Below are 23,197 nucleotides of genomic sequence, written 5' to 3'. Positions count from 1 at the left end.
CTTCTAGGGTTATTTATATTATCAGAGACACCAAACGCATTGAATTTAGTTTTATAGAACGAATGGTCAGTCTGTTACAACTGCCAAGCATGATTATCGTATGTACTACTAAAATTGTATTAGACATATTTAACAAATTTGTATTTGAACTGAAAGAAGGATTTGTATATATGACATGGGGAGCTTTGATCATGTGTTTGAGATTTTATTTTTTAATTTGTGCACGTAAAAAAAAAAAAAAAAAAAAAAACGTACAAAAAACGCACATTTTTAAAGTTTCCTTGTGGAAGGCCATCAAACTCTTCCACGTTGTAAATACTTTTACAGCTTTTTGTGATGTCATCTGGGTTGGTGTTCTGTACACTTATGTAACAAAGTAAATAATATATGAAATATGAAACTGGACTTTTAAAGCCTTTTTTACTTCATATTTTGAACATACACTGGGTTTATCTGCAAGCTGAAACGGTTTGGTCTGAAATCCCCGTTTAAAACAACGAGGAGAACCCCATTTCTAGCAGGTCATTCCATAAAATAGAAATAATTATTGAAGTCTACAAACTAGCCCACCTGGGGGGAAAAAAAATGTTGGGCTTCAACAGTTTCTCTGCTAAAAGCCTTCAGATGTCTGGTTACTAGAAACAGGTCTTGCAAGGCAAGACAGCGTGGTTCTCAGTCACTGATATTGCAATTACAATTCAATTAATTATGTTTGGAACTTACCCCTCCATGATTGAGGACACAACGGGTCAGCCCAGCCATGAGATCATAAACCTTACTGGATGAGATGTTAAATCTCATTAGGCACCTTTCACCTGAGACATTCAGCTGGCATTTTTCAATAAATCCACGTTTCAGTATATGTTTTTCAATCAAAAAAGATTTCCTGACTGTGTAGAATTTCTTTAAGATTTTCAATAAGGAGGACGAGGCAGAACCTTCCAGAATATCAGACTTCATTCTCTTAACGGCGATCATAAAACCGTGGTGTCTCCGGAGAGTGACCCAAAATCCGTTCAGTTACAGACAGGCTCATCTTCTCCCACCAAGCACCTCTTCTCACTGTGCCACAATGATTTCACAATTCATAACATATGCTGATGTACCAAACTTGCCAACATCATGAAATAATGGTTTACACTCCCCACAAATCCTCCTTTTGGCACTCATTTTAAAGAATGATAAACAATTGTGTAAAAAAAAAGAAAAATAAAATAAAAAGTGTCAAAGGTAATAAAAAAAAATAATAAGTTTAACTTGGCAAGTTTAAGTGCATTCAAACAGTGAGTGGCTTGATACAATATACTTTCACATCATTTATATGGATTGTGACCGTTTTGACATGTGGTTATACATACAAGTTTATATAATGAATGACAGAATAGCCATATAACTGTGCGGCGATCCTGCCAAGTCCCTCCCTCTGGAGCAGCGAGCCAATTATTGCTGCCCCACGTGAGACGGCCAAACTTGGCTTTTGGCAGGACCGGGAATCGAACCCCGGTCCCCGGTGTGCAACAAACCGCAGCAAACTGCGCTACATCACCCGATTGCACCAATTTTACCGGCTTGGTTCAAATAAGCAAATTCGTGAAATCAGGTGGTGTAAGGCACGCATTATCCCTAATATCGCTGTATTATATTGAACAGGGATAGAATAAAAAAATAAAACAGGCCATCAAATCCAAATCCAGCCCTGGTTCCTTTTCGCCCAGGTGAAGACATGAAGTATTGCCTATGATTAGCCAGATGGTCTTCACCCTGGACTCCCAGGTGAAGGGAGGGTCGGAAAACCAGCTGTCCTCAGCCCTCGACAGGATTTTCCGTTCCCCCAAAATGCACATGGCCAAATGGAAAGTGGCCATCCAGGCCTACCTTTTCCAACTAGCTATAGGGCAAACGGCCATTTCAAAAATACACGGACAAACACCAGCCAGGTCTGCTGTAATAAATCTACTTTATTCATTTATTAAATTTACACATTCAGGGTACAAAAATAGTTTGTAGGCGGATGGTAGACAGGTTCTAAAAGACGCGTTGGGGGAGGGGGGACAGCGTTGAGGCCCGTAGGGGGCGCTCAGACGATGTATTTGAAGCTGTAGGTGGTGTCGCAGGACAGCCGCTTGCCCTGGCAGCGTCCGCACAGGTCCTGGCGGTGAGGGCGCTTCAGGTCGATGTGTCGCTGCCGCTTCTCACAGGAGCATCGCGTCTGTCCGCACACCTGACGGACACACGGACAGAGTCAGACACACGGACAGAGTCAGACACACGGACAGAGTCAGACACACGGACAGAGTCAGCCACACGGACAGAGTCAGCCACACCAGCCACAGCCACACCGCCAACCCAGCCACAGCCACACAGCCAACGGCCAAGGGCCAGTCGGGTGTGCCAACAGCTAATGTACTGAAGGCCACCAAAAACTCAGACAAATTAATCTGAAATGGGGCAACAGCAGCTGTAGAATGTTGCATAGCCGATAGCCTTCATACAGTGGCCAACTGCATTCTTTAACTTGCTGCTGTGCATTGCCCCAGTACCCAAGCACAGCAATGTCTGCCCACACTTCCAGAAGAGAAGTTAAAGAAACCTTTCATATTCAATTTAACTTGGTCTTGGAGAGCAGTAGTCAACTGGTTTGTTATTCAACATTTAAAAGCAGCCTCTTCTAAAATTGACTACCATTTCCTATAGAGCACTTTTTTGTTTTTTTATTTCAATGGGAACAAAACCCAACAGACCCAGTGGTTCTCCAATACACAAACAGTTCGGGAATCTCCCAGACAGCATCCTAACAGTTACATGGTTTGCAAGAAAACTGACATTCATGCATCGCACTGTGGAGGAGATGCTCCAGTACCTGGCACTGGATGGACTCCACCCGGTACGGATTGAACCCCACCTGGCACTTTCGGCAGAACTGCTTGAAGTACACCTGCGTTCGAGAGACTGCGTCAGCACCGGCACGGACGCGTCAGCGTTCCGACCGGCTTTAGCCTTAGCACCTGACGCCACGAGATGGGTTTAGAATGTCCGCGTTAACTGGAGTACTAGTGTCCCGTGGCCATGTTAACGTAGGCCAAATCAAAAAAAGGCTGAAGAATCTACACAGAATGGTAAAGAACATGGTTCGACGTCTGTACAGGTCACCCTTCACCTTATTGGTTCCGGAGATGCACCACACGTACGCGCTTTCCCACCGGATGTTGCACTTGCCACAGTGGAAAAATCCGTATTTCTGTTCTAGGAACTAGAGGGGAGAAGGGAAAAAAAATTCCCAGCATTAAAGAGAAATGACAAGACACGCGGCTGCATGCAAAGCAATGAATGAAGTTTCGGAATGAAACGGTGTAGGCTATATCAATCGTTATAGATTTAATCCACATGCGCAAATACGTACAGATATTTAAATCCTGCGAACATGCGGTCAATGACTTAATGTGCGTTTCACTTCTACCAACCACTACCCACTTCCTGAGATTTCAAGAACAAAATTTTCACCTTTGTACAGGTTTTGCTCAATTAAACCGTTCAAAAATGCAACTCACCTGGAAGTTGAATTTCCTTGGCCCGGGGGAGGGGACTTCCTTAAAGTTTTGTCCCGAGTCATCGTACTTCGCGTGATCCTCAACACATTGCTCCTTTCCTTCAACACATTCTTCCTCTCCCTTGACCGGTTCTTCCTCTTCGTTGCCCGGCAGCGTGATGAATCTCCTATCGAAAACCGGAGAGTAGATCGCAATGGGCCGGGAAAAACGGACGTTGTTCACGGGAGTGCTGGGGGCGAATTTGGTCTTCGGTATGGGACTCGTTACTGGTGACTTGGAAGGAAACCATTTTCGCTCCCGGTAGAACAGGGTCTTTGGGCCAAGAGAACATTGAACCTCAGCGTCTACCTTGGGATTAACTTGAACGCCGAACTCTTTGGTGTTAGCTTTTCTGAGACGAGGGGTTAGATTTGGGTTGACCTGGGACAAAATCGCCCTCAGCTGAGCGCGTTTGTAGAAATCCAAGTAGTCTACGGCCTCGGGGGCCACGTAGAGATTTGCTTTTTTGGTCCAGTTCGGATTCTTGAATTTCTGGCCTGCGTGGTTATACGGGCCATACCCCGGGTAGGCGTTGTAGTTATAGGGGGGAAATATAAACCCCTCCATTGTAATCCGTTTGGACGCGATTTTTCTAAGTCAGTTTATATGCCCCTCCTCTCTCCGCATTACCGTGACACGGGCTAATTGAATTCACTAAATCATTCCCCCTCCAATCTCGTAATTACGGCACAGGTGTGGCAGGGGGAATCTGACGAAATTTCACACCGGCGAGTCTTACGTAATGTCGCCAAAAAGTCCTGTATACATTATGTTTTAAAGATTCATATAAGTAATTCATATTAGTATGGGGGTTTTTATGGTGTTCTATCGGTGCCCATTAATCAAACAAGTAGATAGTGAATTAACCCACTGTTTACAAACATTCGCCAACGTATGTGCTTAGGTACTACAGATGGATTTGAATTTGATTAGCTTGCACTTGCGTTTAGCCTAATTCTCAAGGAGCAAGTCATTTCCTACTTCAAGGAAAAATAAAAAGCGACAGGAAAAATGATCTGCAGAACGAAACACCATTTTTTTGGTGGACCAAAACGGACACATGTATCCTATTTTAGTTTGATTAGCCTACGCATAGCCTAGCACATTCCCATGCTATTGGGTTTATTCGTTTTTCCCTGTTAGAAATGAGTTAGTACACATAAAGTGTGAGATTTTAGAAATGTTCTATATTTCCCATAGAAAATACGTGATTTTACAAAATACCTGGTTTTATACGGTGTTCATTGTTGCATACGGGCAACAGGAATGGTAAGCCCCCCGCAAACCCCGGAGACCGGTGATTAAAAAAGTTTTTGGATCATATGACTTGGAATGAACGCATATGCCACAATGAACACGTTTGTTCCTCCTTAAGGGTTCGAGCGATTTGTGGTGGAGAGGTTTAGGAACGTGCGTCTGTACAGAAGCGCGGTGCACGTGCATGGCTGTGCATAGCACCTCCGTGTTTTTGATGCATTTATTGTTTTATTTGTTTGTTAAAGCAAATAAAAATGTTTTTATTTATTTTTTATTTTTTATTATGGATAGAAATAAAAAGGAATGCAATATGATAACTTTATTAAATCATAAAGTCAAACCCTTTTGAGTGCGGTAGGCTATCCATTATTGCTAATAGAGCAACGCACCAATGCGTGGCAAGCATTTTGCGAGTCTTTTTACCTCAGGTGTATATAAATGCTCCATATCATCCATTTTAATTTAGTTGAGGACATGCGCAATTCTGTTCAAGAATTAGCCTACAATATGATATTCCATATCGTCAGCTCAGTCAGACCTGGAGGAATGTTAAGTATTACATCCAATGGCATACGCTCTCAACAAAACGGTATGAAAAAGTGCCTATGAAGGTAAAAACGAACACCTGGCAAATGTGTTCCCTAAAAAACAAAAGGTCACACTTTACGGTAAGGTTACAGAAATGGGTAGGCCTAGTTGACTTAATGGTGTAGCCTACAACTACGAAATTAAGCAGGTAATTCAATTAATTATTTAATGTATTTGATACATGCATATTTATGCATTCGCAAACCCAAATTAGTTAACCATTAACACGTACATTAACTGTTTTTTTCCAGTATGAATTGGTATTAATTAATGTTGTTGTTAACATGAATTTATGATGTATAAATACACGAACAAAGCTATAGGCCTACGCATGAAAAAAAAAAGATAAGGAATACTTACCCGTGTGGTAATGCTAATTAATTTAACCTTATTTTTTAGCGTTACCGAACAAAATGGACCTCCACCTTGGGTAGTGTTCAAACTTTATGTCCCTACCCTACGTTACTACGTGCCTTCCTCTGAATCCGCACGGATGCAACTTTACGCAGCGTAAAGAGTTGGCCGCACAAGAGCAAAACAAAACGGAAACTGAAGAAACGGTCTGCAGAGCAGCAAGGCTGTGAGCTGCGGTTCATCCCAGATCCAGTCCTTCACAGCTGGACATTGTGCGACGGCAACGAAGGCCCAGCAAGTGGCGTAACAGACCACAACTTTACATCATGAGGGGGTCTCCCTGGATCAAGGAAATGAAAATCAGCACGGTATACAATTCCCTCCAATACTGTACCTAAATCAGATTTATAGCAATATATTATCCATAAAAGACAACCTGAGTGTGTGTGTGTGTGTGTGTGTGTGTGTGTGTGTGAGAGAGTGTGTGTGTGTGAGAGAGTGTGTGTGTGTGTGTTTGTGTGAGAGAGTGAGTGTGTGTGTGTGAGAGAGAGTGTATGTGAGAGAGTGAGTGTGTGTGTGAGAGAGAGTGTGTGTGGGAGAGAGAGGGAGAGAGAGAGTGTGAGCGAGTGAGTGTGTGTGAGAGAGAGGGAGAGAGAGAGTGTGTGAGAGTGTGTGAGAGAGTGAGTGTGTGTGAGAGAGAGTGTGTGAGAGAGTGCGAGAGATAGAGAGAGAGAGAGAGAGAGAGAGAGAGAGAGAGAGGAGCTGCACAGTGTATCGCTGGAATAAAAATAGGAGTGAGAGGACAATGGGGAGTAGAGAGGGATTGGAGAGGGATTGGATTAAAACTTTTTCTTTTAAGGGTTAGGGTTAGACAAGAGGGATATCGGAAGGAGGGAGGACTATAGTTTGAAAAGGTATGTTTTTAGTCTGCGTCGAAATATGGGGAGAGATTCTGGCAAGTAGGCAAGTCATTCCAGTTGATCACCCTGACAGAGACGGTGTGGCACTTCACTGTACTTGAACAGAATAGGGCCCTTTGTGTAAAACAGTGGGCGAGGAGTTGCTGTCCATGTAGTGAGAACAGAAAAAAGGACTGTGGTCAGATAGCAGGAATGTGATGTACACTGCAAACGCTTATAGTTAGCAGCTGTGTACGCACGTGGGCAAAGACGTAATCGTAATAATTCTCCAAATAACTCTGTCATCTTTAATAATGTGGGTGATGGTGATGGGGGTTGGCTGTATCTCCTCCTAGACGGCCCTGGCAGCAGTAAGGAACTCTGGGTAACATTTTACAACAAGGCTACATGAATTGGCATTAACTAATGCAGTTGATAATTAACTACCGAACTACTGAAAAGTAGTCCACAGCTGTGTTCATGTACACTCACCGAGCACTTTATTAGGAACATTTTTACTTTATTACACCTACTTATTCATGTGATTATCTAATCAGCCAATTGTGTGGCAGCAGTGCAGTGCATACAGCCATGTAGATACGGGTCAGGAGCTTCAGTTAATGTTCACATCAACCATCACCATTGGGACAAAATGTGATCTCAGTGACTTTGACTGTAGAATAATTATTGGTGGCAGACAGGGTGGTTTGAGTATCTCAGAAACTGCTGATATCCTGGGATTTTCACACACACACACTAGTCACACTAGATTTTACAAAGAATGGTGCAAAAAAAAAAGTGAGCAGCAGTTCTGCAGACAGAAACGCCTTAATGAGAATCAGAGGCCAAACTGGTCAAAGCTGACAGGAAGGTGACAGTAACGCAAATAATCACACATTACAACAGTGGTATGCAGAAGAGCATCTCTGAACACACAACGCATCATAACCCTTAAGTGGATATGCTACAGCAGTAGAAGTAAAAAAAAAAGTCTTACAAATACCTAATAGTGTTTGGTGAGTGTATGTGCACATTTAGGTTAACAACTACAGTAGTAGTAACAATGCTCACATGAGGTGTTGGGGTTGCCTTTTAGATTCATCATATCACATTAACTGTTTCACTCCAAAGTGGTTCTTGGTTTACCTTCCTTTTGTATACACATCCACACACACGCGCACATGCACACACACAGACACCCAGCCGCACTTCACACAGATACGCAGACATGCAGGCACATAGATACACACGCACTCACTCTGCACTGTGGGAGAAAAATATAATGCAGTACAATGTGTCCAGATATGTACAATGCATATAGTGAGAAAACTGCTTAAAATAATAAATTGTGCTTGTGACAGATAACCAGCAAAAATGTAAGGGAGGGGTGAGTGCTCACACACACACACACACAGGGGTGAGTGCTCTGCCACAGGTTACATCATATAGGCATACATGCAGGAGAACACTCCCGTTGTTGGGTGCGCTCATGTGCTTGTTATGATAAAAAATAATGAGAAGAAATCGCGCCCAAGGTCGGTTCCTCCTTAACCATCCTAAGGAGGAAAGATAAAGTAATGATAAATGATAAAGTAAGCTTTGTAGTTACTGTAGCATTGTGTTAATTGCAAAACAATTGTTACATGACTTAAAGAGCAGATGTGGGCCCAGGAGTACAACGCTGTATGAAGATGATTGGCTTTCACCGTAATAAAGTACTGAAACACTGTATGAAGATGATTGGCTTTTTTTTGAGCACAAGTGCACAAAGCTGGGCCAGTTCTGCAGAAGTCATACACATTTTATACACTTCTTTCAACATAATTCCTCCTCAGAAATACCACCTGCTCTTTGTCCTGCCCCAATGATTCATCATTGTGGCAATCGCCAAAATTATAATTTTGCTTCGTATGCTATTTTCTAGGCGGCACGGATGGTGCAGTGGGTAGCACTGCCGCCTCACAGCAAGGAGGTCCTGGGTTCGAATCCCTGTCGGCCAGGGCCTCTCTGTGCGGAGTTTGCATGTTCTCCCCGTGTCTGCGTGGGTTTCCTCCGGGTACTCCGGTTTCCTCCCACAGTCCAAAGACATGCACGTTAGACTGATTGGAGACTCTAAAAATTGCCCGTAGGTATGAGTGTGTGAGTGAATGGTGTGTGTGCCCTGCGATTTGATTTGTCATACAACAGAGGAAGAACACCGTGTTCTGTGAATTTCTCCTACAACACCCACTAACCAGGCTACTTAAACCCTCACAGGAAGGCCTGTTGGAGCAGCCCTGGTGAATCTCCCTTTGCGCACTGTAAATAAAGCTTTTCAATTGAGAAGTGGTCATCAGTGTGTTACTTCACCGGTTCAAATTTGAATTCCACCACGGGAGAATATTCCCAACGCAGGTAAGTAGTGAAGGTGAGGTGGTTAGCTGCCTTACTCTTTGTCTACAAATACAATAGTAGCTAAATGGTTGGAATTTATATAAATAGTACATCAGTACTATTTATTAACATTGTTCATTCGTTTACTATACGTTATTTATTTTTGGAGAAACTGCCTTAAGGACGTACAGGTACATACTTTGTTTCATCATCAAATGAAATGGAACATATCGTGATCCAGATCCAGAATGCTGCAGCCCGTCTGGTATTCAATGTTCCCAGACATTCACATGTCACCCCCCTGCTCCGCAACCTCCACTGGCTGCCTGTTATGGCTCGCATCAAATTTAAAACTTTGGTGCTCGCATACCAGGCAGTTAAACGATCAGCCCCTGTATATATTCAATCCCTTATCAAGACTTATACACCAACAAGACCCCTCCGCTCTGCCACTTCGTGCCGTCTGCCGCCTCCCCCTCGCCACACCTGCACTTCACGCTCACGACTGCTGTCTGTCCTGGTCCCACGGTGGTGGAATGACCTCCCGGTGGATGTCAGAACGGCATAGACTCTGACCTCCTTCAAGTGCAGACTGAAGACCCATCTCTTCAGGCTACACCTTTCCCTCCCCAACTCACCACCATGATTAGCCTTAGACTGTAATGGCACTTATGTATAGATTGTATAGATATTGTTACTTGTATAGGTAGTGATATTGTTTGTATTCTAGCTGCAATTGTGGTATGCTAGTTTGAAAGTTGATTGTACTCTTAAAGGGTTCTGATTTTCTGTATGTTTACACTGTACTGTACTGAACTGAACTGTACTGTCCTCTCAGGTCCTCTTTGCACTTGTTCTTGTGTTTGATTTGCACTTTGTTGTACGTCGCTCTGGATAACAGTGTCTGCTAAATGCCATGTAATGTAATGTAATGTGATGATTATGGAATAACAAATTATTCCAAATTACTTCAACAAGTTTCTTTTTACAAGACAATCTACCAATGTAATTTAATATAAACCACAGTTACGATAAATGGTTGTAATTTTTCTTATTTTCCCCTCCTTCAGCACGTTATCCAAATAGTCTGAGCAGTCAAGTGCGAGTAAAAAGTTGTGGCTGTGTCATTTTGACCACGTGGTCCACCAGTGCAGGCATGTTCGGGCATGTTCTGGAGCTACACTTACCGGCTCCATGTCAAATTTACTTTAATAATAAATTAAAAAATAATAAATCAATATCTTACGAAGCACACAGTTCCTAAACAGCACGAAAATGACAGAAACAGACAGAAAGGAATTAAACTGAGGTAGTTCGCTGGACACATTTCACTGTGCCTTTAAAGACAGGGACGTCCGACGGAATGACACTCCATCCCAACCAGTCCTGCGAAATGCCGACGTGACACAATTACCATCGTGCGATTGAAAAAAAAAGAGCGCCAAGAGGGAAGATAACGCTGGACTCTGGAAGTGAAAGTGCTGCTGTCGCCGCGCAGAAGAGGTTTGTTTTTGAAGCTGAATTTAACGGGGCAAGTTTTGTGAAAATGGCTCCAAGACGTCGCAACCGCCCGCACCTTATCATTATGAGGGGCTTGCCTGCATCAGGAAAGACAGACTTAGCAAGGTAAGGTTTTTGTGAAATTCAGATGGGACAGGTGAAGTGAGCTTAGGGCTGCCACCTACCTTATGCTTGGTGCCAATTCCTCTTTCATTACACAAATAAAGAGTGTAATTCGAGAAGGTTAATAACGTCTCTGCATCATTGTTACTGTTACATTGCATTTAGGAACGAACACTGGATATGCTGTCTATATTTCATTAAGCAGTAGCCTACTAATGTATGCAACACTCGAAAATACTTAGATTCCGGGACATTTCGTTTCATTATTTTTTCCAGGACAGACAAAATAAAATCCCTCAGTCAGATCGAGCTGGAAGTTACTGTACACGCAGCCGTTTTAATATTTCTTCGCAGTTTTGTATTATTAGCCTATTTAGTATTTTTATTTTATTTATTTATTTTTTAGGTTGTAATTATTGCTTATATTTATGCATTTAAGGCCTGAATATAGCACCTATTGAAATGTAGTGCATATGGACCAGCATTAGTGGTTTCACTCTGCTATTCCGATATGCTACTGCGGTCCGCACTTCGAAAAACGTCTGTCAAACTTTCCGTAGGCTACTTAAATTTCTTGTGCGCATATTCACTGCGGTTTACAGTAAATCGTGATTTGACGACTTTATACAACTGAATACTCAATGCTCGCTCGTTCAATACTCCAAATGCTACCGTTTGGTTATTTTAAACATTTCATCATGCAATAATAACATTGAATACTCCAAAATGGTCATTATTTTTGAATGCATGGTGATTTTTTTAAATTCCATGAAAAAATAGAAGTCGACTCGGAACTGTTTTCAACATTCCACTAAAGCCTATTCATTCAAATCACTTTCGCAGGTATCCCTGCCATAGATTACGTGCGTTTTTACTGTGGGTATTTAGAATTATGGAATAGTAAAATGTGCAGAATTCAAAACAAGGAACAATTTAAAAATCCATGATAAAAATACATCGAACCGTTTTCAGGAAACACCATTATATTCTTGAAGAGCACTAATTCGGGTATGTATGCTATTGATTTAGTGAGATTTTACTGGAGGAGTTTGGAATTAAGGGATTACTAAATCCTCCAAATGGTAGACATATTCAATAGATGGCACTTTTCAAAAATTAATTAAAATATTTTTAATCAAGCTGTTTTTAAGAAATACCATTATATTCCCGAAGAGCACTGATCCAGGTATACATGCTATTGATTTAGTGAACATTTACTCTATGATTTTGGAATTATGGGATTGCAGAATCCTCCAAAATGTTATGTTCCTGTTATCTGTTTTAATTTATTATCGTTATTCTTGTAATTTATTATTTTTCATATTCATGTCTGGTGTTCTGTTTATATTCATTAGTCTTTGCACTCATCTTCCCCTGTGATGTCTGAGTCTGAATGTTTACTAGCCCAGTCACTCCCCTGTGATGTCTCAGTCTGAATGTTTACAAGCCCAGTCACTCCCCTGTCTGCGTGCCCCACTATTCGGGTGGTTTCGGAATTTTCAGGTTTCCCACAATTCCTTCTGTCTCGTTGTTCTTACTTCCTGCTTTCTCTCCATTTCATGTTTGCCGATAGCACTAATCTACTAATCCCAACTAACATAGAATTTATACAGCACTATCTATATTTAATCACGTAACTAACTTAGTAACGCATCTCCAGTTTCAATTCTGTTCTGTAACTCCGCCTCCCTATTCTATCACTGATTACTTGCTTAGTTTCAGTGAAGTATTCACACCTGTCTCTCTGTATCTCTGCATCTCCTGATTCTCTGCAATTGTCTACTCCCTAGTCCGGAGCCGTTTGTATTACATGTGTGTCTTTGTGAATCCAGTCCGCGTTTTCGTTTCCCAACCCGTTATTGTGTTATTACTCTTTCATGTGTCTCACCTGATGCTTATTTGTTAGACCGCCCTCACTCCCATGCCCCACCTAGTTTGTCTCATTCCCTTGTGTATTTATACCTGTCCTTTTCAGTTGCACCTTGCTAGTTCGTCGTTTCCTGTTTTCGAGTCCCGAGCCCTTTATCCCTTTTACCCCGGTTCTAGCCCCCTTGTTCCCTAGCCCTAGCCCTTGCCCTTGTGACATTCTGTCTTGTTGTTTCATTGATTTTTGTCTCTGGATTCCCGTGTATGACCCCTGCCTGCGTCTGGACTCTGCATGTTTTTTCTGGACTCTCTACCTCTGCCCTGTTTTTGGATTGAAAAAGGTAGACATATTAAATACATGGCAGTTTTAAAAAGCAATAAAAAATGTGTATCAAACTGTTTTCAGGAAATACCATTATATTCCTGAAGAGCACTAATCCAGGTATACATGCTATTGATTGTGTGACTTTTTACTGTTGGGATTTGGAATTATGGGATTGCTAATTAATTCAAAATGGCAATTGTATTCAATACATGGGACTGTTTAAAAATCAATAAAACATTTAACTCAAACTGCCGCAATAACAACAGAATGTCTCTTAATTGCAGGAAAACCATGGAGGGATATGGTAATGCAGGATTCATACTGAGCACGGATGATTATTTCATCAATGATTATGGTCACTATAACTTTGACTACAATCAGCTGGGAGAAGCACATGCATGGAATCAGGACAGAGGTATTCTTAATGTAAAAAAAATAATATGTGAAAAATTAAGGCAGATATGAAGACTTTCCTCTCCTCATTTTGAATTGTTCCACAGCTGAGGAAGCCATGAGAGACCGTGTTCATCCAATCATCATCGACAACACCAACATTCGTCGGCGACACATGAAACCTTACGTTCAAATGGTAATGAACATCAGTTTTGTATTTTGCGCAATGTACTTCATTTAAAAATGGTCAACATATGTTTTCAAAATAATATTGGGGTTGACTGCGAATGAGGATTCGGGTTTTCATCAAATCATGGCTACCTCCATCTTACAACTGAAAAGTTGAGCTAGTTCAGATATATTCCAGCTTGTTCGGAACTGCATATGTAAAATAAAAACCTTTTAGAAGGGTCTTCGGAGGCATACGACGCAGGATTTGACGGAGGACGGAGGCGGAGACTGCTTCCATAGCAAAGACAGGTGCACAACAAGGCCAGATATCAGCATAGTGTGCCGATATCATCACTACTTCAGCTCTGAATGATCTACGGTGATACGATGCTGCAACTTCCTGCATCACTACATGCGTTAGTCTTTTAAAATTGGGATGTGGAGGTTGATTTTGAATGCATAATTCATTTTAATTACAAGAGATGTTTTTTTTTTTTGTTCTCAGGGTCTCGACTATGGCTACTTCATCAGGTTTATGGAAACACCAGACTACAGTGTCGACGAGCTGCATGAGTAAGCCTAGCTACACCGTCCACAAACACAGACACTCGGAAACCAGCCCCAAAGTAGCACATGACGTAAAACTAGTTTCTAAGACTGTTGATGCTTGAATTACCAAGAATGGGGGTTCCCAACCTTTGTAATCTCAAGGCTCCAAAAAGAACGTCCACCTCATTACTTTTGTGAACAGATATGTTTTAGGCTACTTTTGCAAATGTCTGCCATATAACCAAACAGAAAATAATGTTTTTAAAATTTTGCTATTAAATGTAAATGTAATGTTATGTTTCATATCAATGTCAAAAGGCTTCTGCTGTAAAAGTTTTGTTTCATCTTTGAGTACTGAATGTTTCAAGTAGCCATAGTTTAGCATGAAGAAGTATTTGGCTATTCTGAATGGAGAGTAGGCAGTAGATAAGGGATCATCAAAGCTGGCCCTCAAATCCAAATCCGGTCCTGGTTTTCTTTTTCCCCCGGTAATTAACTGAACAATAAGTGTTACTGATTGGCCAGACTGTCTACACACATGACTCCCAGGTAAAGGGAGTGTAGAACACACCTGACTCCCAGGTAAAGGGAGGGTGGAACACACCTGACTCCCAGGTAAAGGGAGGGGGTCAGACCTGACTCCCAGATAAAGGGCGGGTGAACACACATGACTCCCAGGTAAAGGGAGGGTGAACACACATGACTCCCAGGTGAAGGGTGGGGGTCACACCTGAGTCCCAGGTAAAGGGAGGGTGAACACACCTGAGTCCCAGGTAAAGGGAGGGTGAACACACCTGACTCCCAGATAAAGGGAGGGTGAACACACCTGACTCCCAGGTAAAGGGAGGGGGTCACACCTGACTCCCAGGTAAAGGGACGTGAACACACCTGAGTCCCAGGTAAAGGGAGGGTGGAACCCTATAGATTTTACACTAGCAGTCGTTGCAGTCACAGACCTAAACGCTATGAGTTAAACTAATGGCCCTCGGATTTTAAATGGAGGCCCCTTCACTGTCCTGTTCAGTTTCATCACAAACTTTTTTTTTCTTACCAGGAGGTATCCTGGGATAGATAAGCAGGACTTGTACAGGATGAAGAGGAACTATGAACCGGCTGAGACCATTTATGATGTCCTGTATGATATATCCGGCACGTAGAAGAGTCATCAACGGTCATCGGCGGCTTGTGACCGGTCAGACGGCTCGTCGGTGCTTAACAAAGTGAATAAAATGTTGCCGCAAATGTTGAGGCTACTGCCAAAGTATACATTGTTAACAAACATTCTTCAGGGATAAAATATTGGTCGCATAAAATTAAAGCAAGGCTGATCCCAGTTCAATGACACTTTGTACCATTGCTCATTGGTTTTAATTTTCAAATTATACTGACCATTAGGAGTCTGAAATGACCTGTTGTACCTTTAAGTCACTTCTCTTTCTATCGATGCTTCTCCCATTTCCTTTCCTAACTGAAGCTCCTCAGTTGGGTTATTGAACTCTAATGTATTGATTCAGACAGACTCAATACTGAGAACAAGAATGATCTCAAATCATAAGTACTTTACAGTCTGTAGGAGTGTATCCTTATTTCTTTGCTGCTTCTCCATCTGTGCTTTCCACGAGACAACATTATTAAATGTGCAATTTGACAAGAGAGTCTGTTAAATGTCTGAAATGTAAGAAGTAGTAAGAAGTAATAACATTTAAGAGGAGTAATTTAAATAGTCATAACACAGCTTTACATACACCATTATAAGATCAGATGCAAAGCAGCCTTCTGATTGGATGCAAGGGTGTGCTGCTCTCATTGGGCAGAGGGTGCCTGTGGGGTCTGAACTCAGCCGCTGAGCAGAGGTGCGATTTGGCGGGTTGGGAAACAGGAAATGGGGCAAACACACCATACGGCAAACAGGAAGTGGGGCACATTCACCAGACTGTTAACAGGAAATGGGCACACTCACCAGACAGTGAACAGGAAATGGGCACACTCACCAGACAGTAAACAGGAAGTGGGCACACTCACCAGATCTCTATGCATGCCACTGTCCCACACCAACTTATCATTACTTTAAGCTCTTTACATTCAAGAATATGTTTGTGATTACTTGCACAGGAGGATATGCAGTATATGATCACTTATTGTCGAGGACCTGGCCCTAGGCCCGCCTGATGAGAGATTGATGGAAGATGGGTTAGGCAGGAATGCATTGTTAACCCCTCGCACACACCATTGAGGTGATAGTAAGAATGCTCGTAAGAGGAAAAATATGTGGTTCAGAGCTAATGAGCAGCCCTACTTGCCAGCAGAGGAGTCTGAAGTCAGAGGACTTAGATTTAGGGTACTAAGGAGCAAGGCTAAAGGTCTGACTGAGGCCATGCGTAACATGAATGTATAATAACATTCTTGGTTGAGAAGTGTGGGCTTGCTCCTACAGGGGAGGAGCATAAGGCCTGGTTAAAGCAAAGAGATGAGGAAAACAATGTGGACGATTGGGAAATGAAAGAGTATGAGGAGTTGGGTGATGAATTACACTCGGCTATTAATTGGATGTCCTTTGTAGATTCCTTAAGGTGCCATAAAAAAGAGAATGTATTGAGCTGGTGGAAGGCATTTACTGCTGGCTTGTATGAAGTCAAAGTGTGGAGAGAGTCTAAGAGAGACTATGACAAGTGAGGCAGATAACAGTGATGAATAGGCTCATTAAATAAGTTGCATAAGAGCTAGTGTTTTCCCACTCGGTATAATGGGGATATTTCGGGATGAATGTCTTACCAAAATAAGTACACTTGTATACAAGTTTCAGGATATATAAGGAGTGAGCTTTTAGACGTTAAAAAAGCCTCTTAGAATTTCGCTTAACAAGATATCTACGGGCTGTTGAAGAAAGAGCAACGCAGAACAACTATAATCAAGCTGGAGTGGCGCGCTCCCTCTGCCTAGTGATGTGTATCTGCAATTCCCCAACGACTTCTGCGTGAACTTGACCTAGAGCCCACCGGAGAAATTGAACAGCAGTACATGTAGCGTTCAATACCACAGTACAGTAACAGCTGGGCAGGCTGGCAACCCGGAATCCTGTATCGATATGGAGAACGGAGTGACGTACGCGGTGCACTGCTGCACTGCTGGTGCCCTGCTGGTGCACTGCTGCGGCTGCACTGCACCCCCCCCCCCCCCCCCCCCCGACGTGTTCGAAGACTGCTGGAAGTACACGGACCGCTACAGAAGCAGCGGGTCCTCTGACTGGCAGGAGAAGTATAGTTTACCGGACACATCAGTGAACATCCCATACAACAGGCACTCGTGGTACGAAGTGCAGGTGAAGGCTGCCTCCAAGGACATCTGCGGCATTGGAGCCAGTGACTGGAGCAAAGTCACGTCTTTCAAAAGTCTGGGTCCTGATCCTGTCCCAGATTCCCAAACCAATGCAGCTGTTCAAAGAGCTCATCAACAGCAAGGAGGAGGGATCAAATCCCGCGGAAAACGAGATGGCTATATTTAGGGCTTGGGTGGTAATTATATTTTGAATTACTTATAAAGTAGAAGGTAGCATTGTTAGGTGATTTAAAGTTATAAGTTTCCTTTCATTTTTATGTCTTTTATTTTTAGTAAGATACTATATAAGGTAGGAATAAAGTAGAAAAGTTTAGGGGTGTTCGTGCCCACAATATTCTAGGAGTCGCTTTTATCTCCCTGAAGGGGGAATCATAGGATAAGGTAAAGGCCAAAGAGATGGATATTTTAAGGGTGTATCTTGACATTAACATCTGGTGGAAAGGTGAATTAGAAAAACAAAGGGGTTATATGAACCTTTTGTGAATCAGGTAAAGGCACCGGTATACGGTTGAAAGAATTGTTTATTAAAAGGATCCCCATTAGCTTGTGCTATGGCACTAGCTATTCTTCCTGGGGTCCACACACAACAAAGACATCAAAAATAAAATAAAAATAAAAATAAATAAATACATCAATACAGTAACATAGAAACAATTAAACAAAAGAGAATTCAATTATTGATACTTAATAAATACAAACCATACAAAAATAAATACAAAGAAGAGAGATAGATTATTATAAACCCATTACACTATAAAGCAAAACATCTCCCAACAAATAAAACAACCTAAACCAACATAAACATCCTGTCATCAATACAACAGGTGCCTTTTGAGTTTCTGTTTAAAGGCTATCTTGTTCTTCGCCTGGCGGACTGCTAGCGGCAAGTGATTCCAAATTGTAATGGCTCTGTAAAGAACTGTTCTTTAATAATATAAAGCAATGTATGTGATTAGCAAACTGAAAGATGATATTTAACCTGTCAGCTGTATAACTCTATTCTTTTGATTATAATAAAGTATATGTGACTATAATCATATCTGAGAAAGGGTCTTTTAGAGGAATACAGTGAATACAGGAAATCATATAACAGCGTTGCGTCACACCACTTCACTTCGAGACAGGGCTGGAAGTTCAGTAGAACTTACCAGTTCTCCAGGACGTTCGAAAGTACTTAAAGGAAAAGAGAGTTTGTCTCCGAGACACCTCCTCGTGGGGTACTGCTCGTGGGAACGTGTGGTCTGAGCTCGGCATGGGGTCCGGGCTCACGACATTATACAAAACAATATGTAATACATATATGACAATAATAGCACATTCTTATTGACTTATTCTCCTCCGACACAGGTTTGTACTTTCCCCGTGTCTCCCACAGGGGCGTATTGTTAAGTTTCTGTTATTTGCGATGTTCAGGGAGGAACTAGGCCTAAAGTCATCTTATTATTATTATAGGCGGAGGTGTCAGAACAAGACCACGTCTCGTCTCGCTAAATTATTATAATTATTTTTTGAGAGATGACACATCCCAGGAGGACTGTAAGAGGAACCCCCCCCCCCCCCCCCCCCCAGATGTCAGCACCAGTTCACAGGCTGCAGTTTAATGGAAAGGCAAAAGCGGTTCAGCAGTTGTAAAGACTGGCTTCTGTGATGTGACGTACGTGAGTGAAACAGCTCTTTCGGGGGGGATTTCTGGTACGAGGGGAGTGGATTTTACAGATGTTAAGTGAGCATGGAGAAGCAGAGCCGTAGCCTGTAGCCTGTAGCCTGTGGCTGTGGGTGGAATAGTATCCACCGCTGTGGGGAAACATGTTGATCCGAGGGGAACATAAATGGATTTCATCTACATACACGGCAGTACACAATGATGTTGAATCTTGCAAATTGTAATGCAAATTGAATTGCATTACAATTTTTTTCTTTTTTCTTCATGGCCTCCTTCACCATTTTCCTCACCCTCTTCCTCACCATCCATGGGGACAACATGCACTTGTCTGGAGCCAAATATATTTTTCTCCCTAAACATTATCTTTAGCTCAATTAATATCAATTTAATTAATATTTAGTTTAATCATGTTTTTCACCTCTTGCAGATCATGGTTTACTGATGAGAATTTATTCATTTTCGATGAAAATATAATTTTCAAACAGTTTTATTTCTGTGCACTGGCAAAAATGAGACACTCACCACATTTGCTTCAACACATTCTTATTTCATTTTTATTTTTTTAAACATTTTTAAAATAGTTATGGGGGCATGTTGTATTATTGAAAGAACACATCTCTTCTGTTTGGTGTCAAATTGACCCTTTAAATTCAAATATACATCTTAAAACTACATTTAATTTTTAACAATGTTTCCAATGTTTACAACAGGAAACCTGAACAAGAAGGAGAGAACATTTTGTTTGTGTTTGTGTGTGTCTATGAAGCACATGAGTGGCAGTATGTAAGTGCTTATTGTCCAGTTCTCTCCACTCCTGCCCAAAAACATGCCTCCCTCCTAAATGAGTCATTTCAAGAACAGTTTTCTGGATTGAATCAGGAATGACCAACTCAAAAGCAGATTTTATGTCTGTGACATGAGTCACTGCCATCCTAGCGGGCCCTGGCGCTGCCTTTATTATGTTTGCAGCTGATGTTGTTCCCTGACGCCTGTTCGGGGGTGAGAACCATTCTATTTGACCATTTTTTGATATGAATGACTTTCTTGGAGTTGATGGGTGTGAGACATTACCCTCATCATCTGAAAATTCATCATCATGATCAGAATTGATCTCAAGATCATCTCCACTTTCAGAAACTTCCTCCTCTACTCCACCATCCTGACCAAAGATGTGTTCCAGAGCCTCCTGGGCTGTCATTCTTCAGCTCATATTGCTCATCTTTTCAACCACTGAGAGAGTACAGAGGCATAATGTTGGTAGGACTACATGCAGGGGCCCTTTGCCCATCCTCCCTGAGTGTGGGCGGAGTTTTCCCATTCTCATCTTAGGTAGAATGATACACATTTCGCATTTTTCCTGCAGAAAGTGTATAATGTGTATAATAGCTATATAATGAGAGTATGGTAGGTGTGGATTATTTTCCATAAAGTCATCATAGGTGTCAGAATTATTGTCTCAGTCTAAAGGAACGATATTGTACCATTCCATCACTTCCTGTTTCACTTGAGTAAAAAAAGAAGGTAGCAAGCATTCAAAATCCATTTGTCATCCATCAGAATGCCAAAGAACCACCAATTCAGAAGAGAGAGATGGTAATTGGCTGTCACAAATCTGGTGGGTACAAAAGCATACTTAAAAGCTAGCAATGAAGTCATGTGCTTACAATTATTACCTGCCGTATGTTCTGTAAGGGTCATTTTCTTAATTGATTCTAAATTGACAATGTGTGTTAACAAAATGGCACTCACGGGATTAAAAAGAACCTTTTATTTTGAATCCTTATTACTATTAGACCACTTTCTGAAATAAGTGCTTACTATGAGTCTTTCTCTGTCTCTCTCCCAGCAGACAGACAGCCCTTGACCTTAATGTCTCTGCTTCTCCTAGAAGGGAGTAGCTGGCACATTCCGGTCTTGCAGCAAGGTCAACAAGGTGTAATCAGAAGAAAAAATACTGATAAATGTTAGTGGGCAGCCCTGTTTTGTTTTAGTAAAGCCCCCCTTTTGGGAGAAACTAGTGAAAACTGTATATAAGCCTTACTATGTCTGATTCAAATCTGAGAGCCAGTAAGCTGTCTCACTTTCTGTTATTTCTTTGCAAATAAATACGAATCGACCCAACAAGATTTTCTTTGGCTGTCAAATAAGCTTTGTTTTCTTCACCAGGCTGTAGTCAGAATAGACACTAGAAGACAGAATAGAAAATGTGATTTTTATACAGATTACTTTCAAATGTGTCAACAGAATACTATTGTTAAGAGACTCCTTATGATGTCAAAACAGTGTCAAAAGTATAGTATAACTCAAAGGAAAAAAGTTTATTCAAAGGAAAATAATTTTTAAAATTATTATTCAATTTAGTTTGAATTGTCGTTGTTATTATTATATAGGGCTTTTCCCCTCCCACAGTCTAGCTTGTCTAGCTAGACACAGTCTAGCTTGTCCGTGGCCCACACCTATGGAAACTGAAAACACAGCCACCCTCACCCTCCTTTCTGTTTCCAGTCTACTCCAGTCTTTCATCTCCAAGGCTGCAGCTACGGTCAGCCCTGTTAGAGGAGCTATCTCTCCCCCTGACCGCACTAAAAGCATTAAAGTCCATTCCCATTGATGTCCCAATGGCATTTTCCCCAACCCAAAATTGAACACACAATGGTGCTGTGTGAGGAGTTAATTGTAAGGGTACTGCATGTGACAAAGTTGCTGTGCTATGGCCATTGAGACCCATGATTTCAATAGTTTTATCGGTGAGAGGAAGGGGTCAGTCTGTGATGGATATAGACGCACCCGTGTCTACCAGTATTGTGCACTTCCACCATCACGTCTCTGAGTTTAGTCAACTCCTCGGCTGAGGGTCGCCCCACCGACCCACCCTGGGCCGGACCCTCGCTCTCCCCCTGACACAACCCCCTTTTTGGCCACTGTCCCTCATTTCCCAAGCGGTTCGTCATCAGAAGGCGACTAATTCCCAGGTACCTCACCTGATGACATCAGAAGACAACAACTACTGCTCAGGTACCTCACCTGACATCATCAGAGGAAACCACCAACTACTGCTCAGGTACCTCACTGTCGAGGACCCGGCCCTAGGCCCCCCTGATGAGAGATTGACGGGGGATGGGTTAGAAAGGAATGCATTGTTAACCCCTCGCACACGCCATTGAGGTGGTAGTAAGAACGCCCGTAAGAAGAAAAATATGTGGTTCAGAGAATGAGCAGCCATACTTGTCAGTAGAGGAGTCTGAAGTCGGGAGACTTAGATTTAGGGTTTTAAGGAGCAAGGTTAAAGTTCTGACTGAGAATACCCCAACCCTACAGGGGAGGGGCACAATGCCTGGCTAAAGAAAAACAAAAATAAGGAAAACGGAAGGGATGTCAATACCGAAAGAAAATTAATGATTAATGGCGGATGATTTACACTCAGCTATTGGCTGGATGTCCTTTGTAGATCCCTTAAGGCGCCACAAAAAGGGACACCTGAAGAGGGTGTTGGGATGGTGGCAGGCTTTAACGTCTGGCTTGCATGAAATCAAAGTTTGGAGGAAGTCAAGGAGAGATTATGAAACTGACACAGACACCAGTGATGAATAGGTTCATTAAAAACAACATAAGGGCTAGTGTTTTTCCACTCATATATTAAGATGGGGGAAATTCCCAAACCAGAGGGGCCCATGACATAAAATATTGGGGACAGTTCTTTTGAGGTATGAGAAAATGACAATTGGAAAAACAGAAATAATTAATATGATCATTAAAAAACAGGTTATATAAAAGATAAATGTCTTCCCGCTTGACATAATGGGGGCATTTCTTATCAAAAAAGGTACACTTTTGTATGCAAAAAAGATATATAAGGAATAAGCTTTTAGACCTTAGAGCAGGATCCCAGAATTTGGCTTCAGAAGATATCAACGAGCTGGTGAAGAGAGAGCAACACAAGACAGCTGTAGTCAAGCTGGAGTGGCGCGCTCCCTCTGCGCGCCACTCCAGGATATGGATATGGAGGGAGGAGTGACGTACGCGGTGCGGACTCAGCCCAAGAGTTGTGACAGCAGGACTGATGTCGAAGAGGTGTTCACGCGCATCCCTCATCATACAGAAAAGCTGGTGAAAGAGTTAAAGGGCTTTTACAACATGCTTGGAGCCGTGAACTGCACCTGGAGGCCAACAGACGGGACGCGGGGTTCCTCCACACTACAGAACACCTTCCTGC

The 23,197-nt window shown here is 42.1% G+C and overlaps 3 protein-coding genes across 6 annotated transcripts in view; 2 read left to right on the top strand and 1 right to left on the bottom strand.

Moving 5' to 3' along the window:
* Positions 1 to 400, top strand: part of fryb (furry homolog b (Drosophila)) — a 92,834-nt gene extending 92,434 nt beyond the window's left edge. For both annotated transcript variants that reach the window (XM_061247655.1, XM_061247654.1), the window contains one exon: positions 1 to 400. This exon is cut by the window's left edge and continues 1,915 nt beyond it. The gene's annotated coding sequence lies outside the window, so the exon portion shown is untranslated.
* A 1,540-nt stretch (positions 401 to 1,940) lies between these two features.
* On the bottom strand, positions 1,941 to 4,178 carry zar1l (zygote arrest 1-like). Its single transcript, XM_061249911.1, has 4 exons — positions 3,549 to 4,178; positions 3,158 to 3,250; positions 2,861 to 2,935; positions 1,941 to 2,221 (listed from the first exon to the last, which is right to left on the bottom strand). Exons 1-4 carry the CDS (start codon positions 4,152 to 4,154, stop codon positions 2,078 to 2,080), a joined length of 918 nt encoding a protein of 305 aa, XP_061105895.1. The 5' UTR covers positions 4,155 to 4,178; the 3' UTR covers positions 1,941 to 2,077.
* Positions 4,179 to 10,367: 6,189 nt separating this feature from the next.
* On the top strand, positions 10,368 to 15,763 carry LOC133133934 (NEDD4-binding protein 2-like 1). 3 transcript variants are annotated; one of them, XM_061250240.1, is made up of 6 exons: positions 10,368 to 10,684; positions 13,157 to 13,287; positions 13,373 to 13,461; positions 13,672 to 13,745; positions 13,942 to 14,009; positions 15,040 to 15,763. In XM_061250240.1, the coding sequence occupies exons 1-6, from the start codon at positions 10,605 to 10,607 to the stop codon at positions 15,054 to 15,056; spliced, it is 459 nt and encodes a 152-aa protein (XP_061106224.1). In that variant the 5' UTR covers positions 10,368 to 10,604; the 3' UTR covers positions 15,057 to 15,763. The 3 variants fall into 3 exon arrangements, with proteins under 3 accessions (XP_061106224.1, XP_061106223.1, XP_061106225.1); XM_061250239.1 differs by lacking the exon at positions 13,672 to 13,745 and having other exon boundaries at positions 10,396 to 10,684; XM_061250241.1 differs by lacking the exons at positions 10,368 to 10,684; positions 13,672 to 13,745 and adding an exon at positions 12,682 to 12,888.
* Positions 15,764 to 23,197: the final 7,434 nt, after the last annotated feature.

Source organism: Conger conger, chromosome 7 (assembly GCF_963514075.1).
Source record: "Conger conger chromosome 7, fConCon1.1, whole genome shotgun sequence".
Taxonomy (NCBI): domain Eukaryota; kingdom Metazoa; phylum Chordata; class Actinopteri; order Anguilliformes; family Congridae; genus Conger; species Conger conger.
Note: the sequence above shows the minus strand (reverse complement) of the source record. Positions and strands in the feature narration are given on the sequence as shown.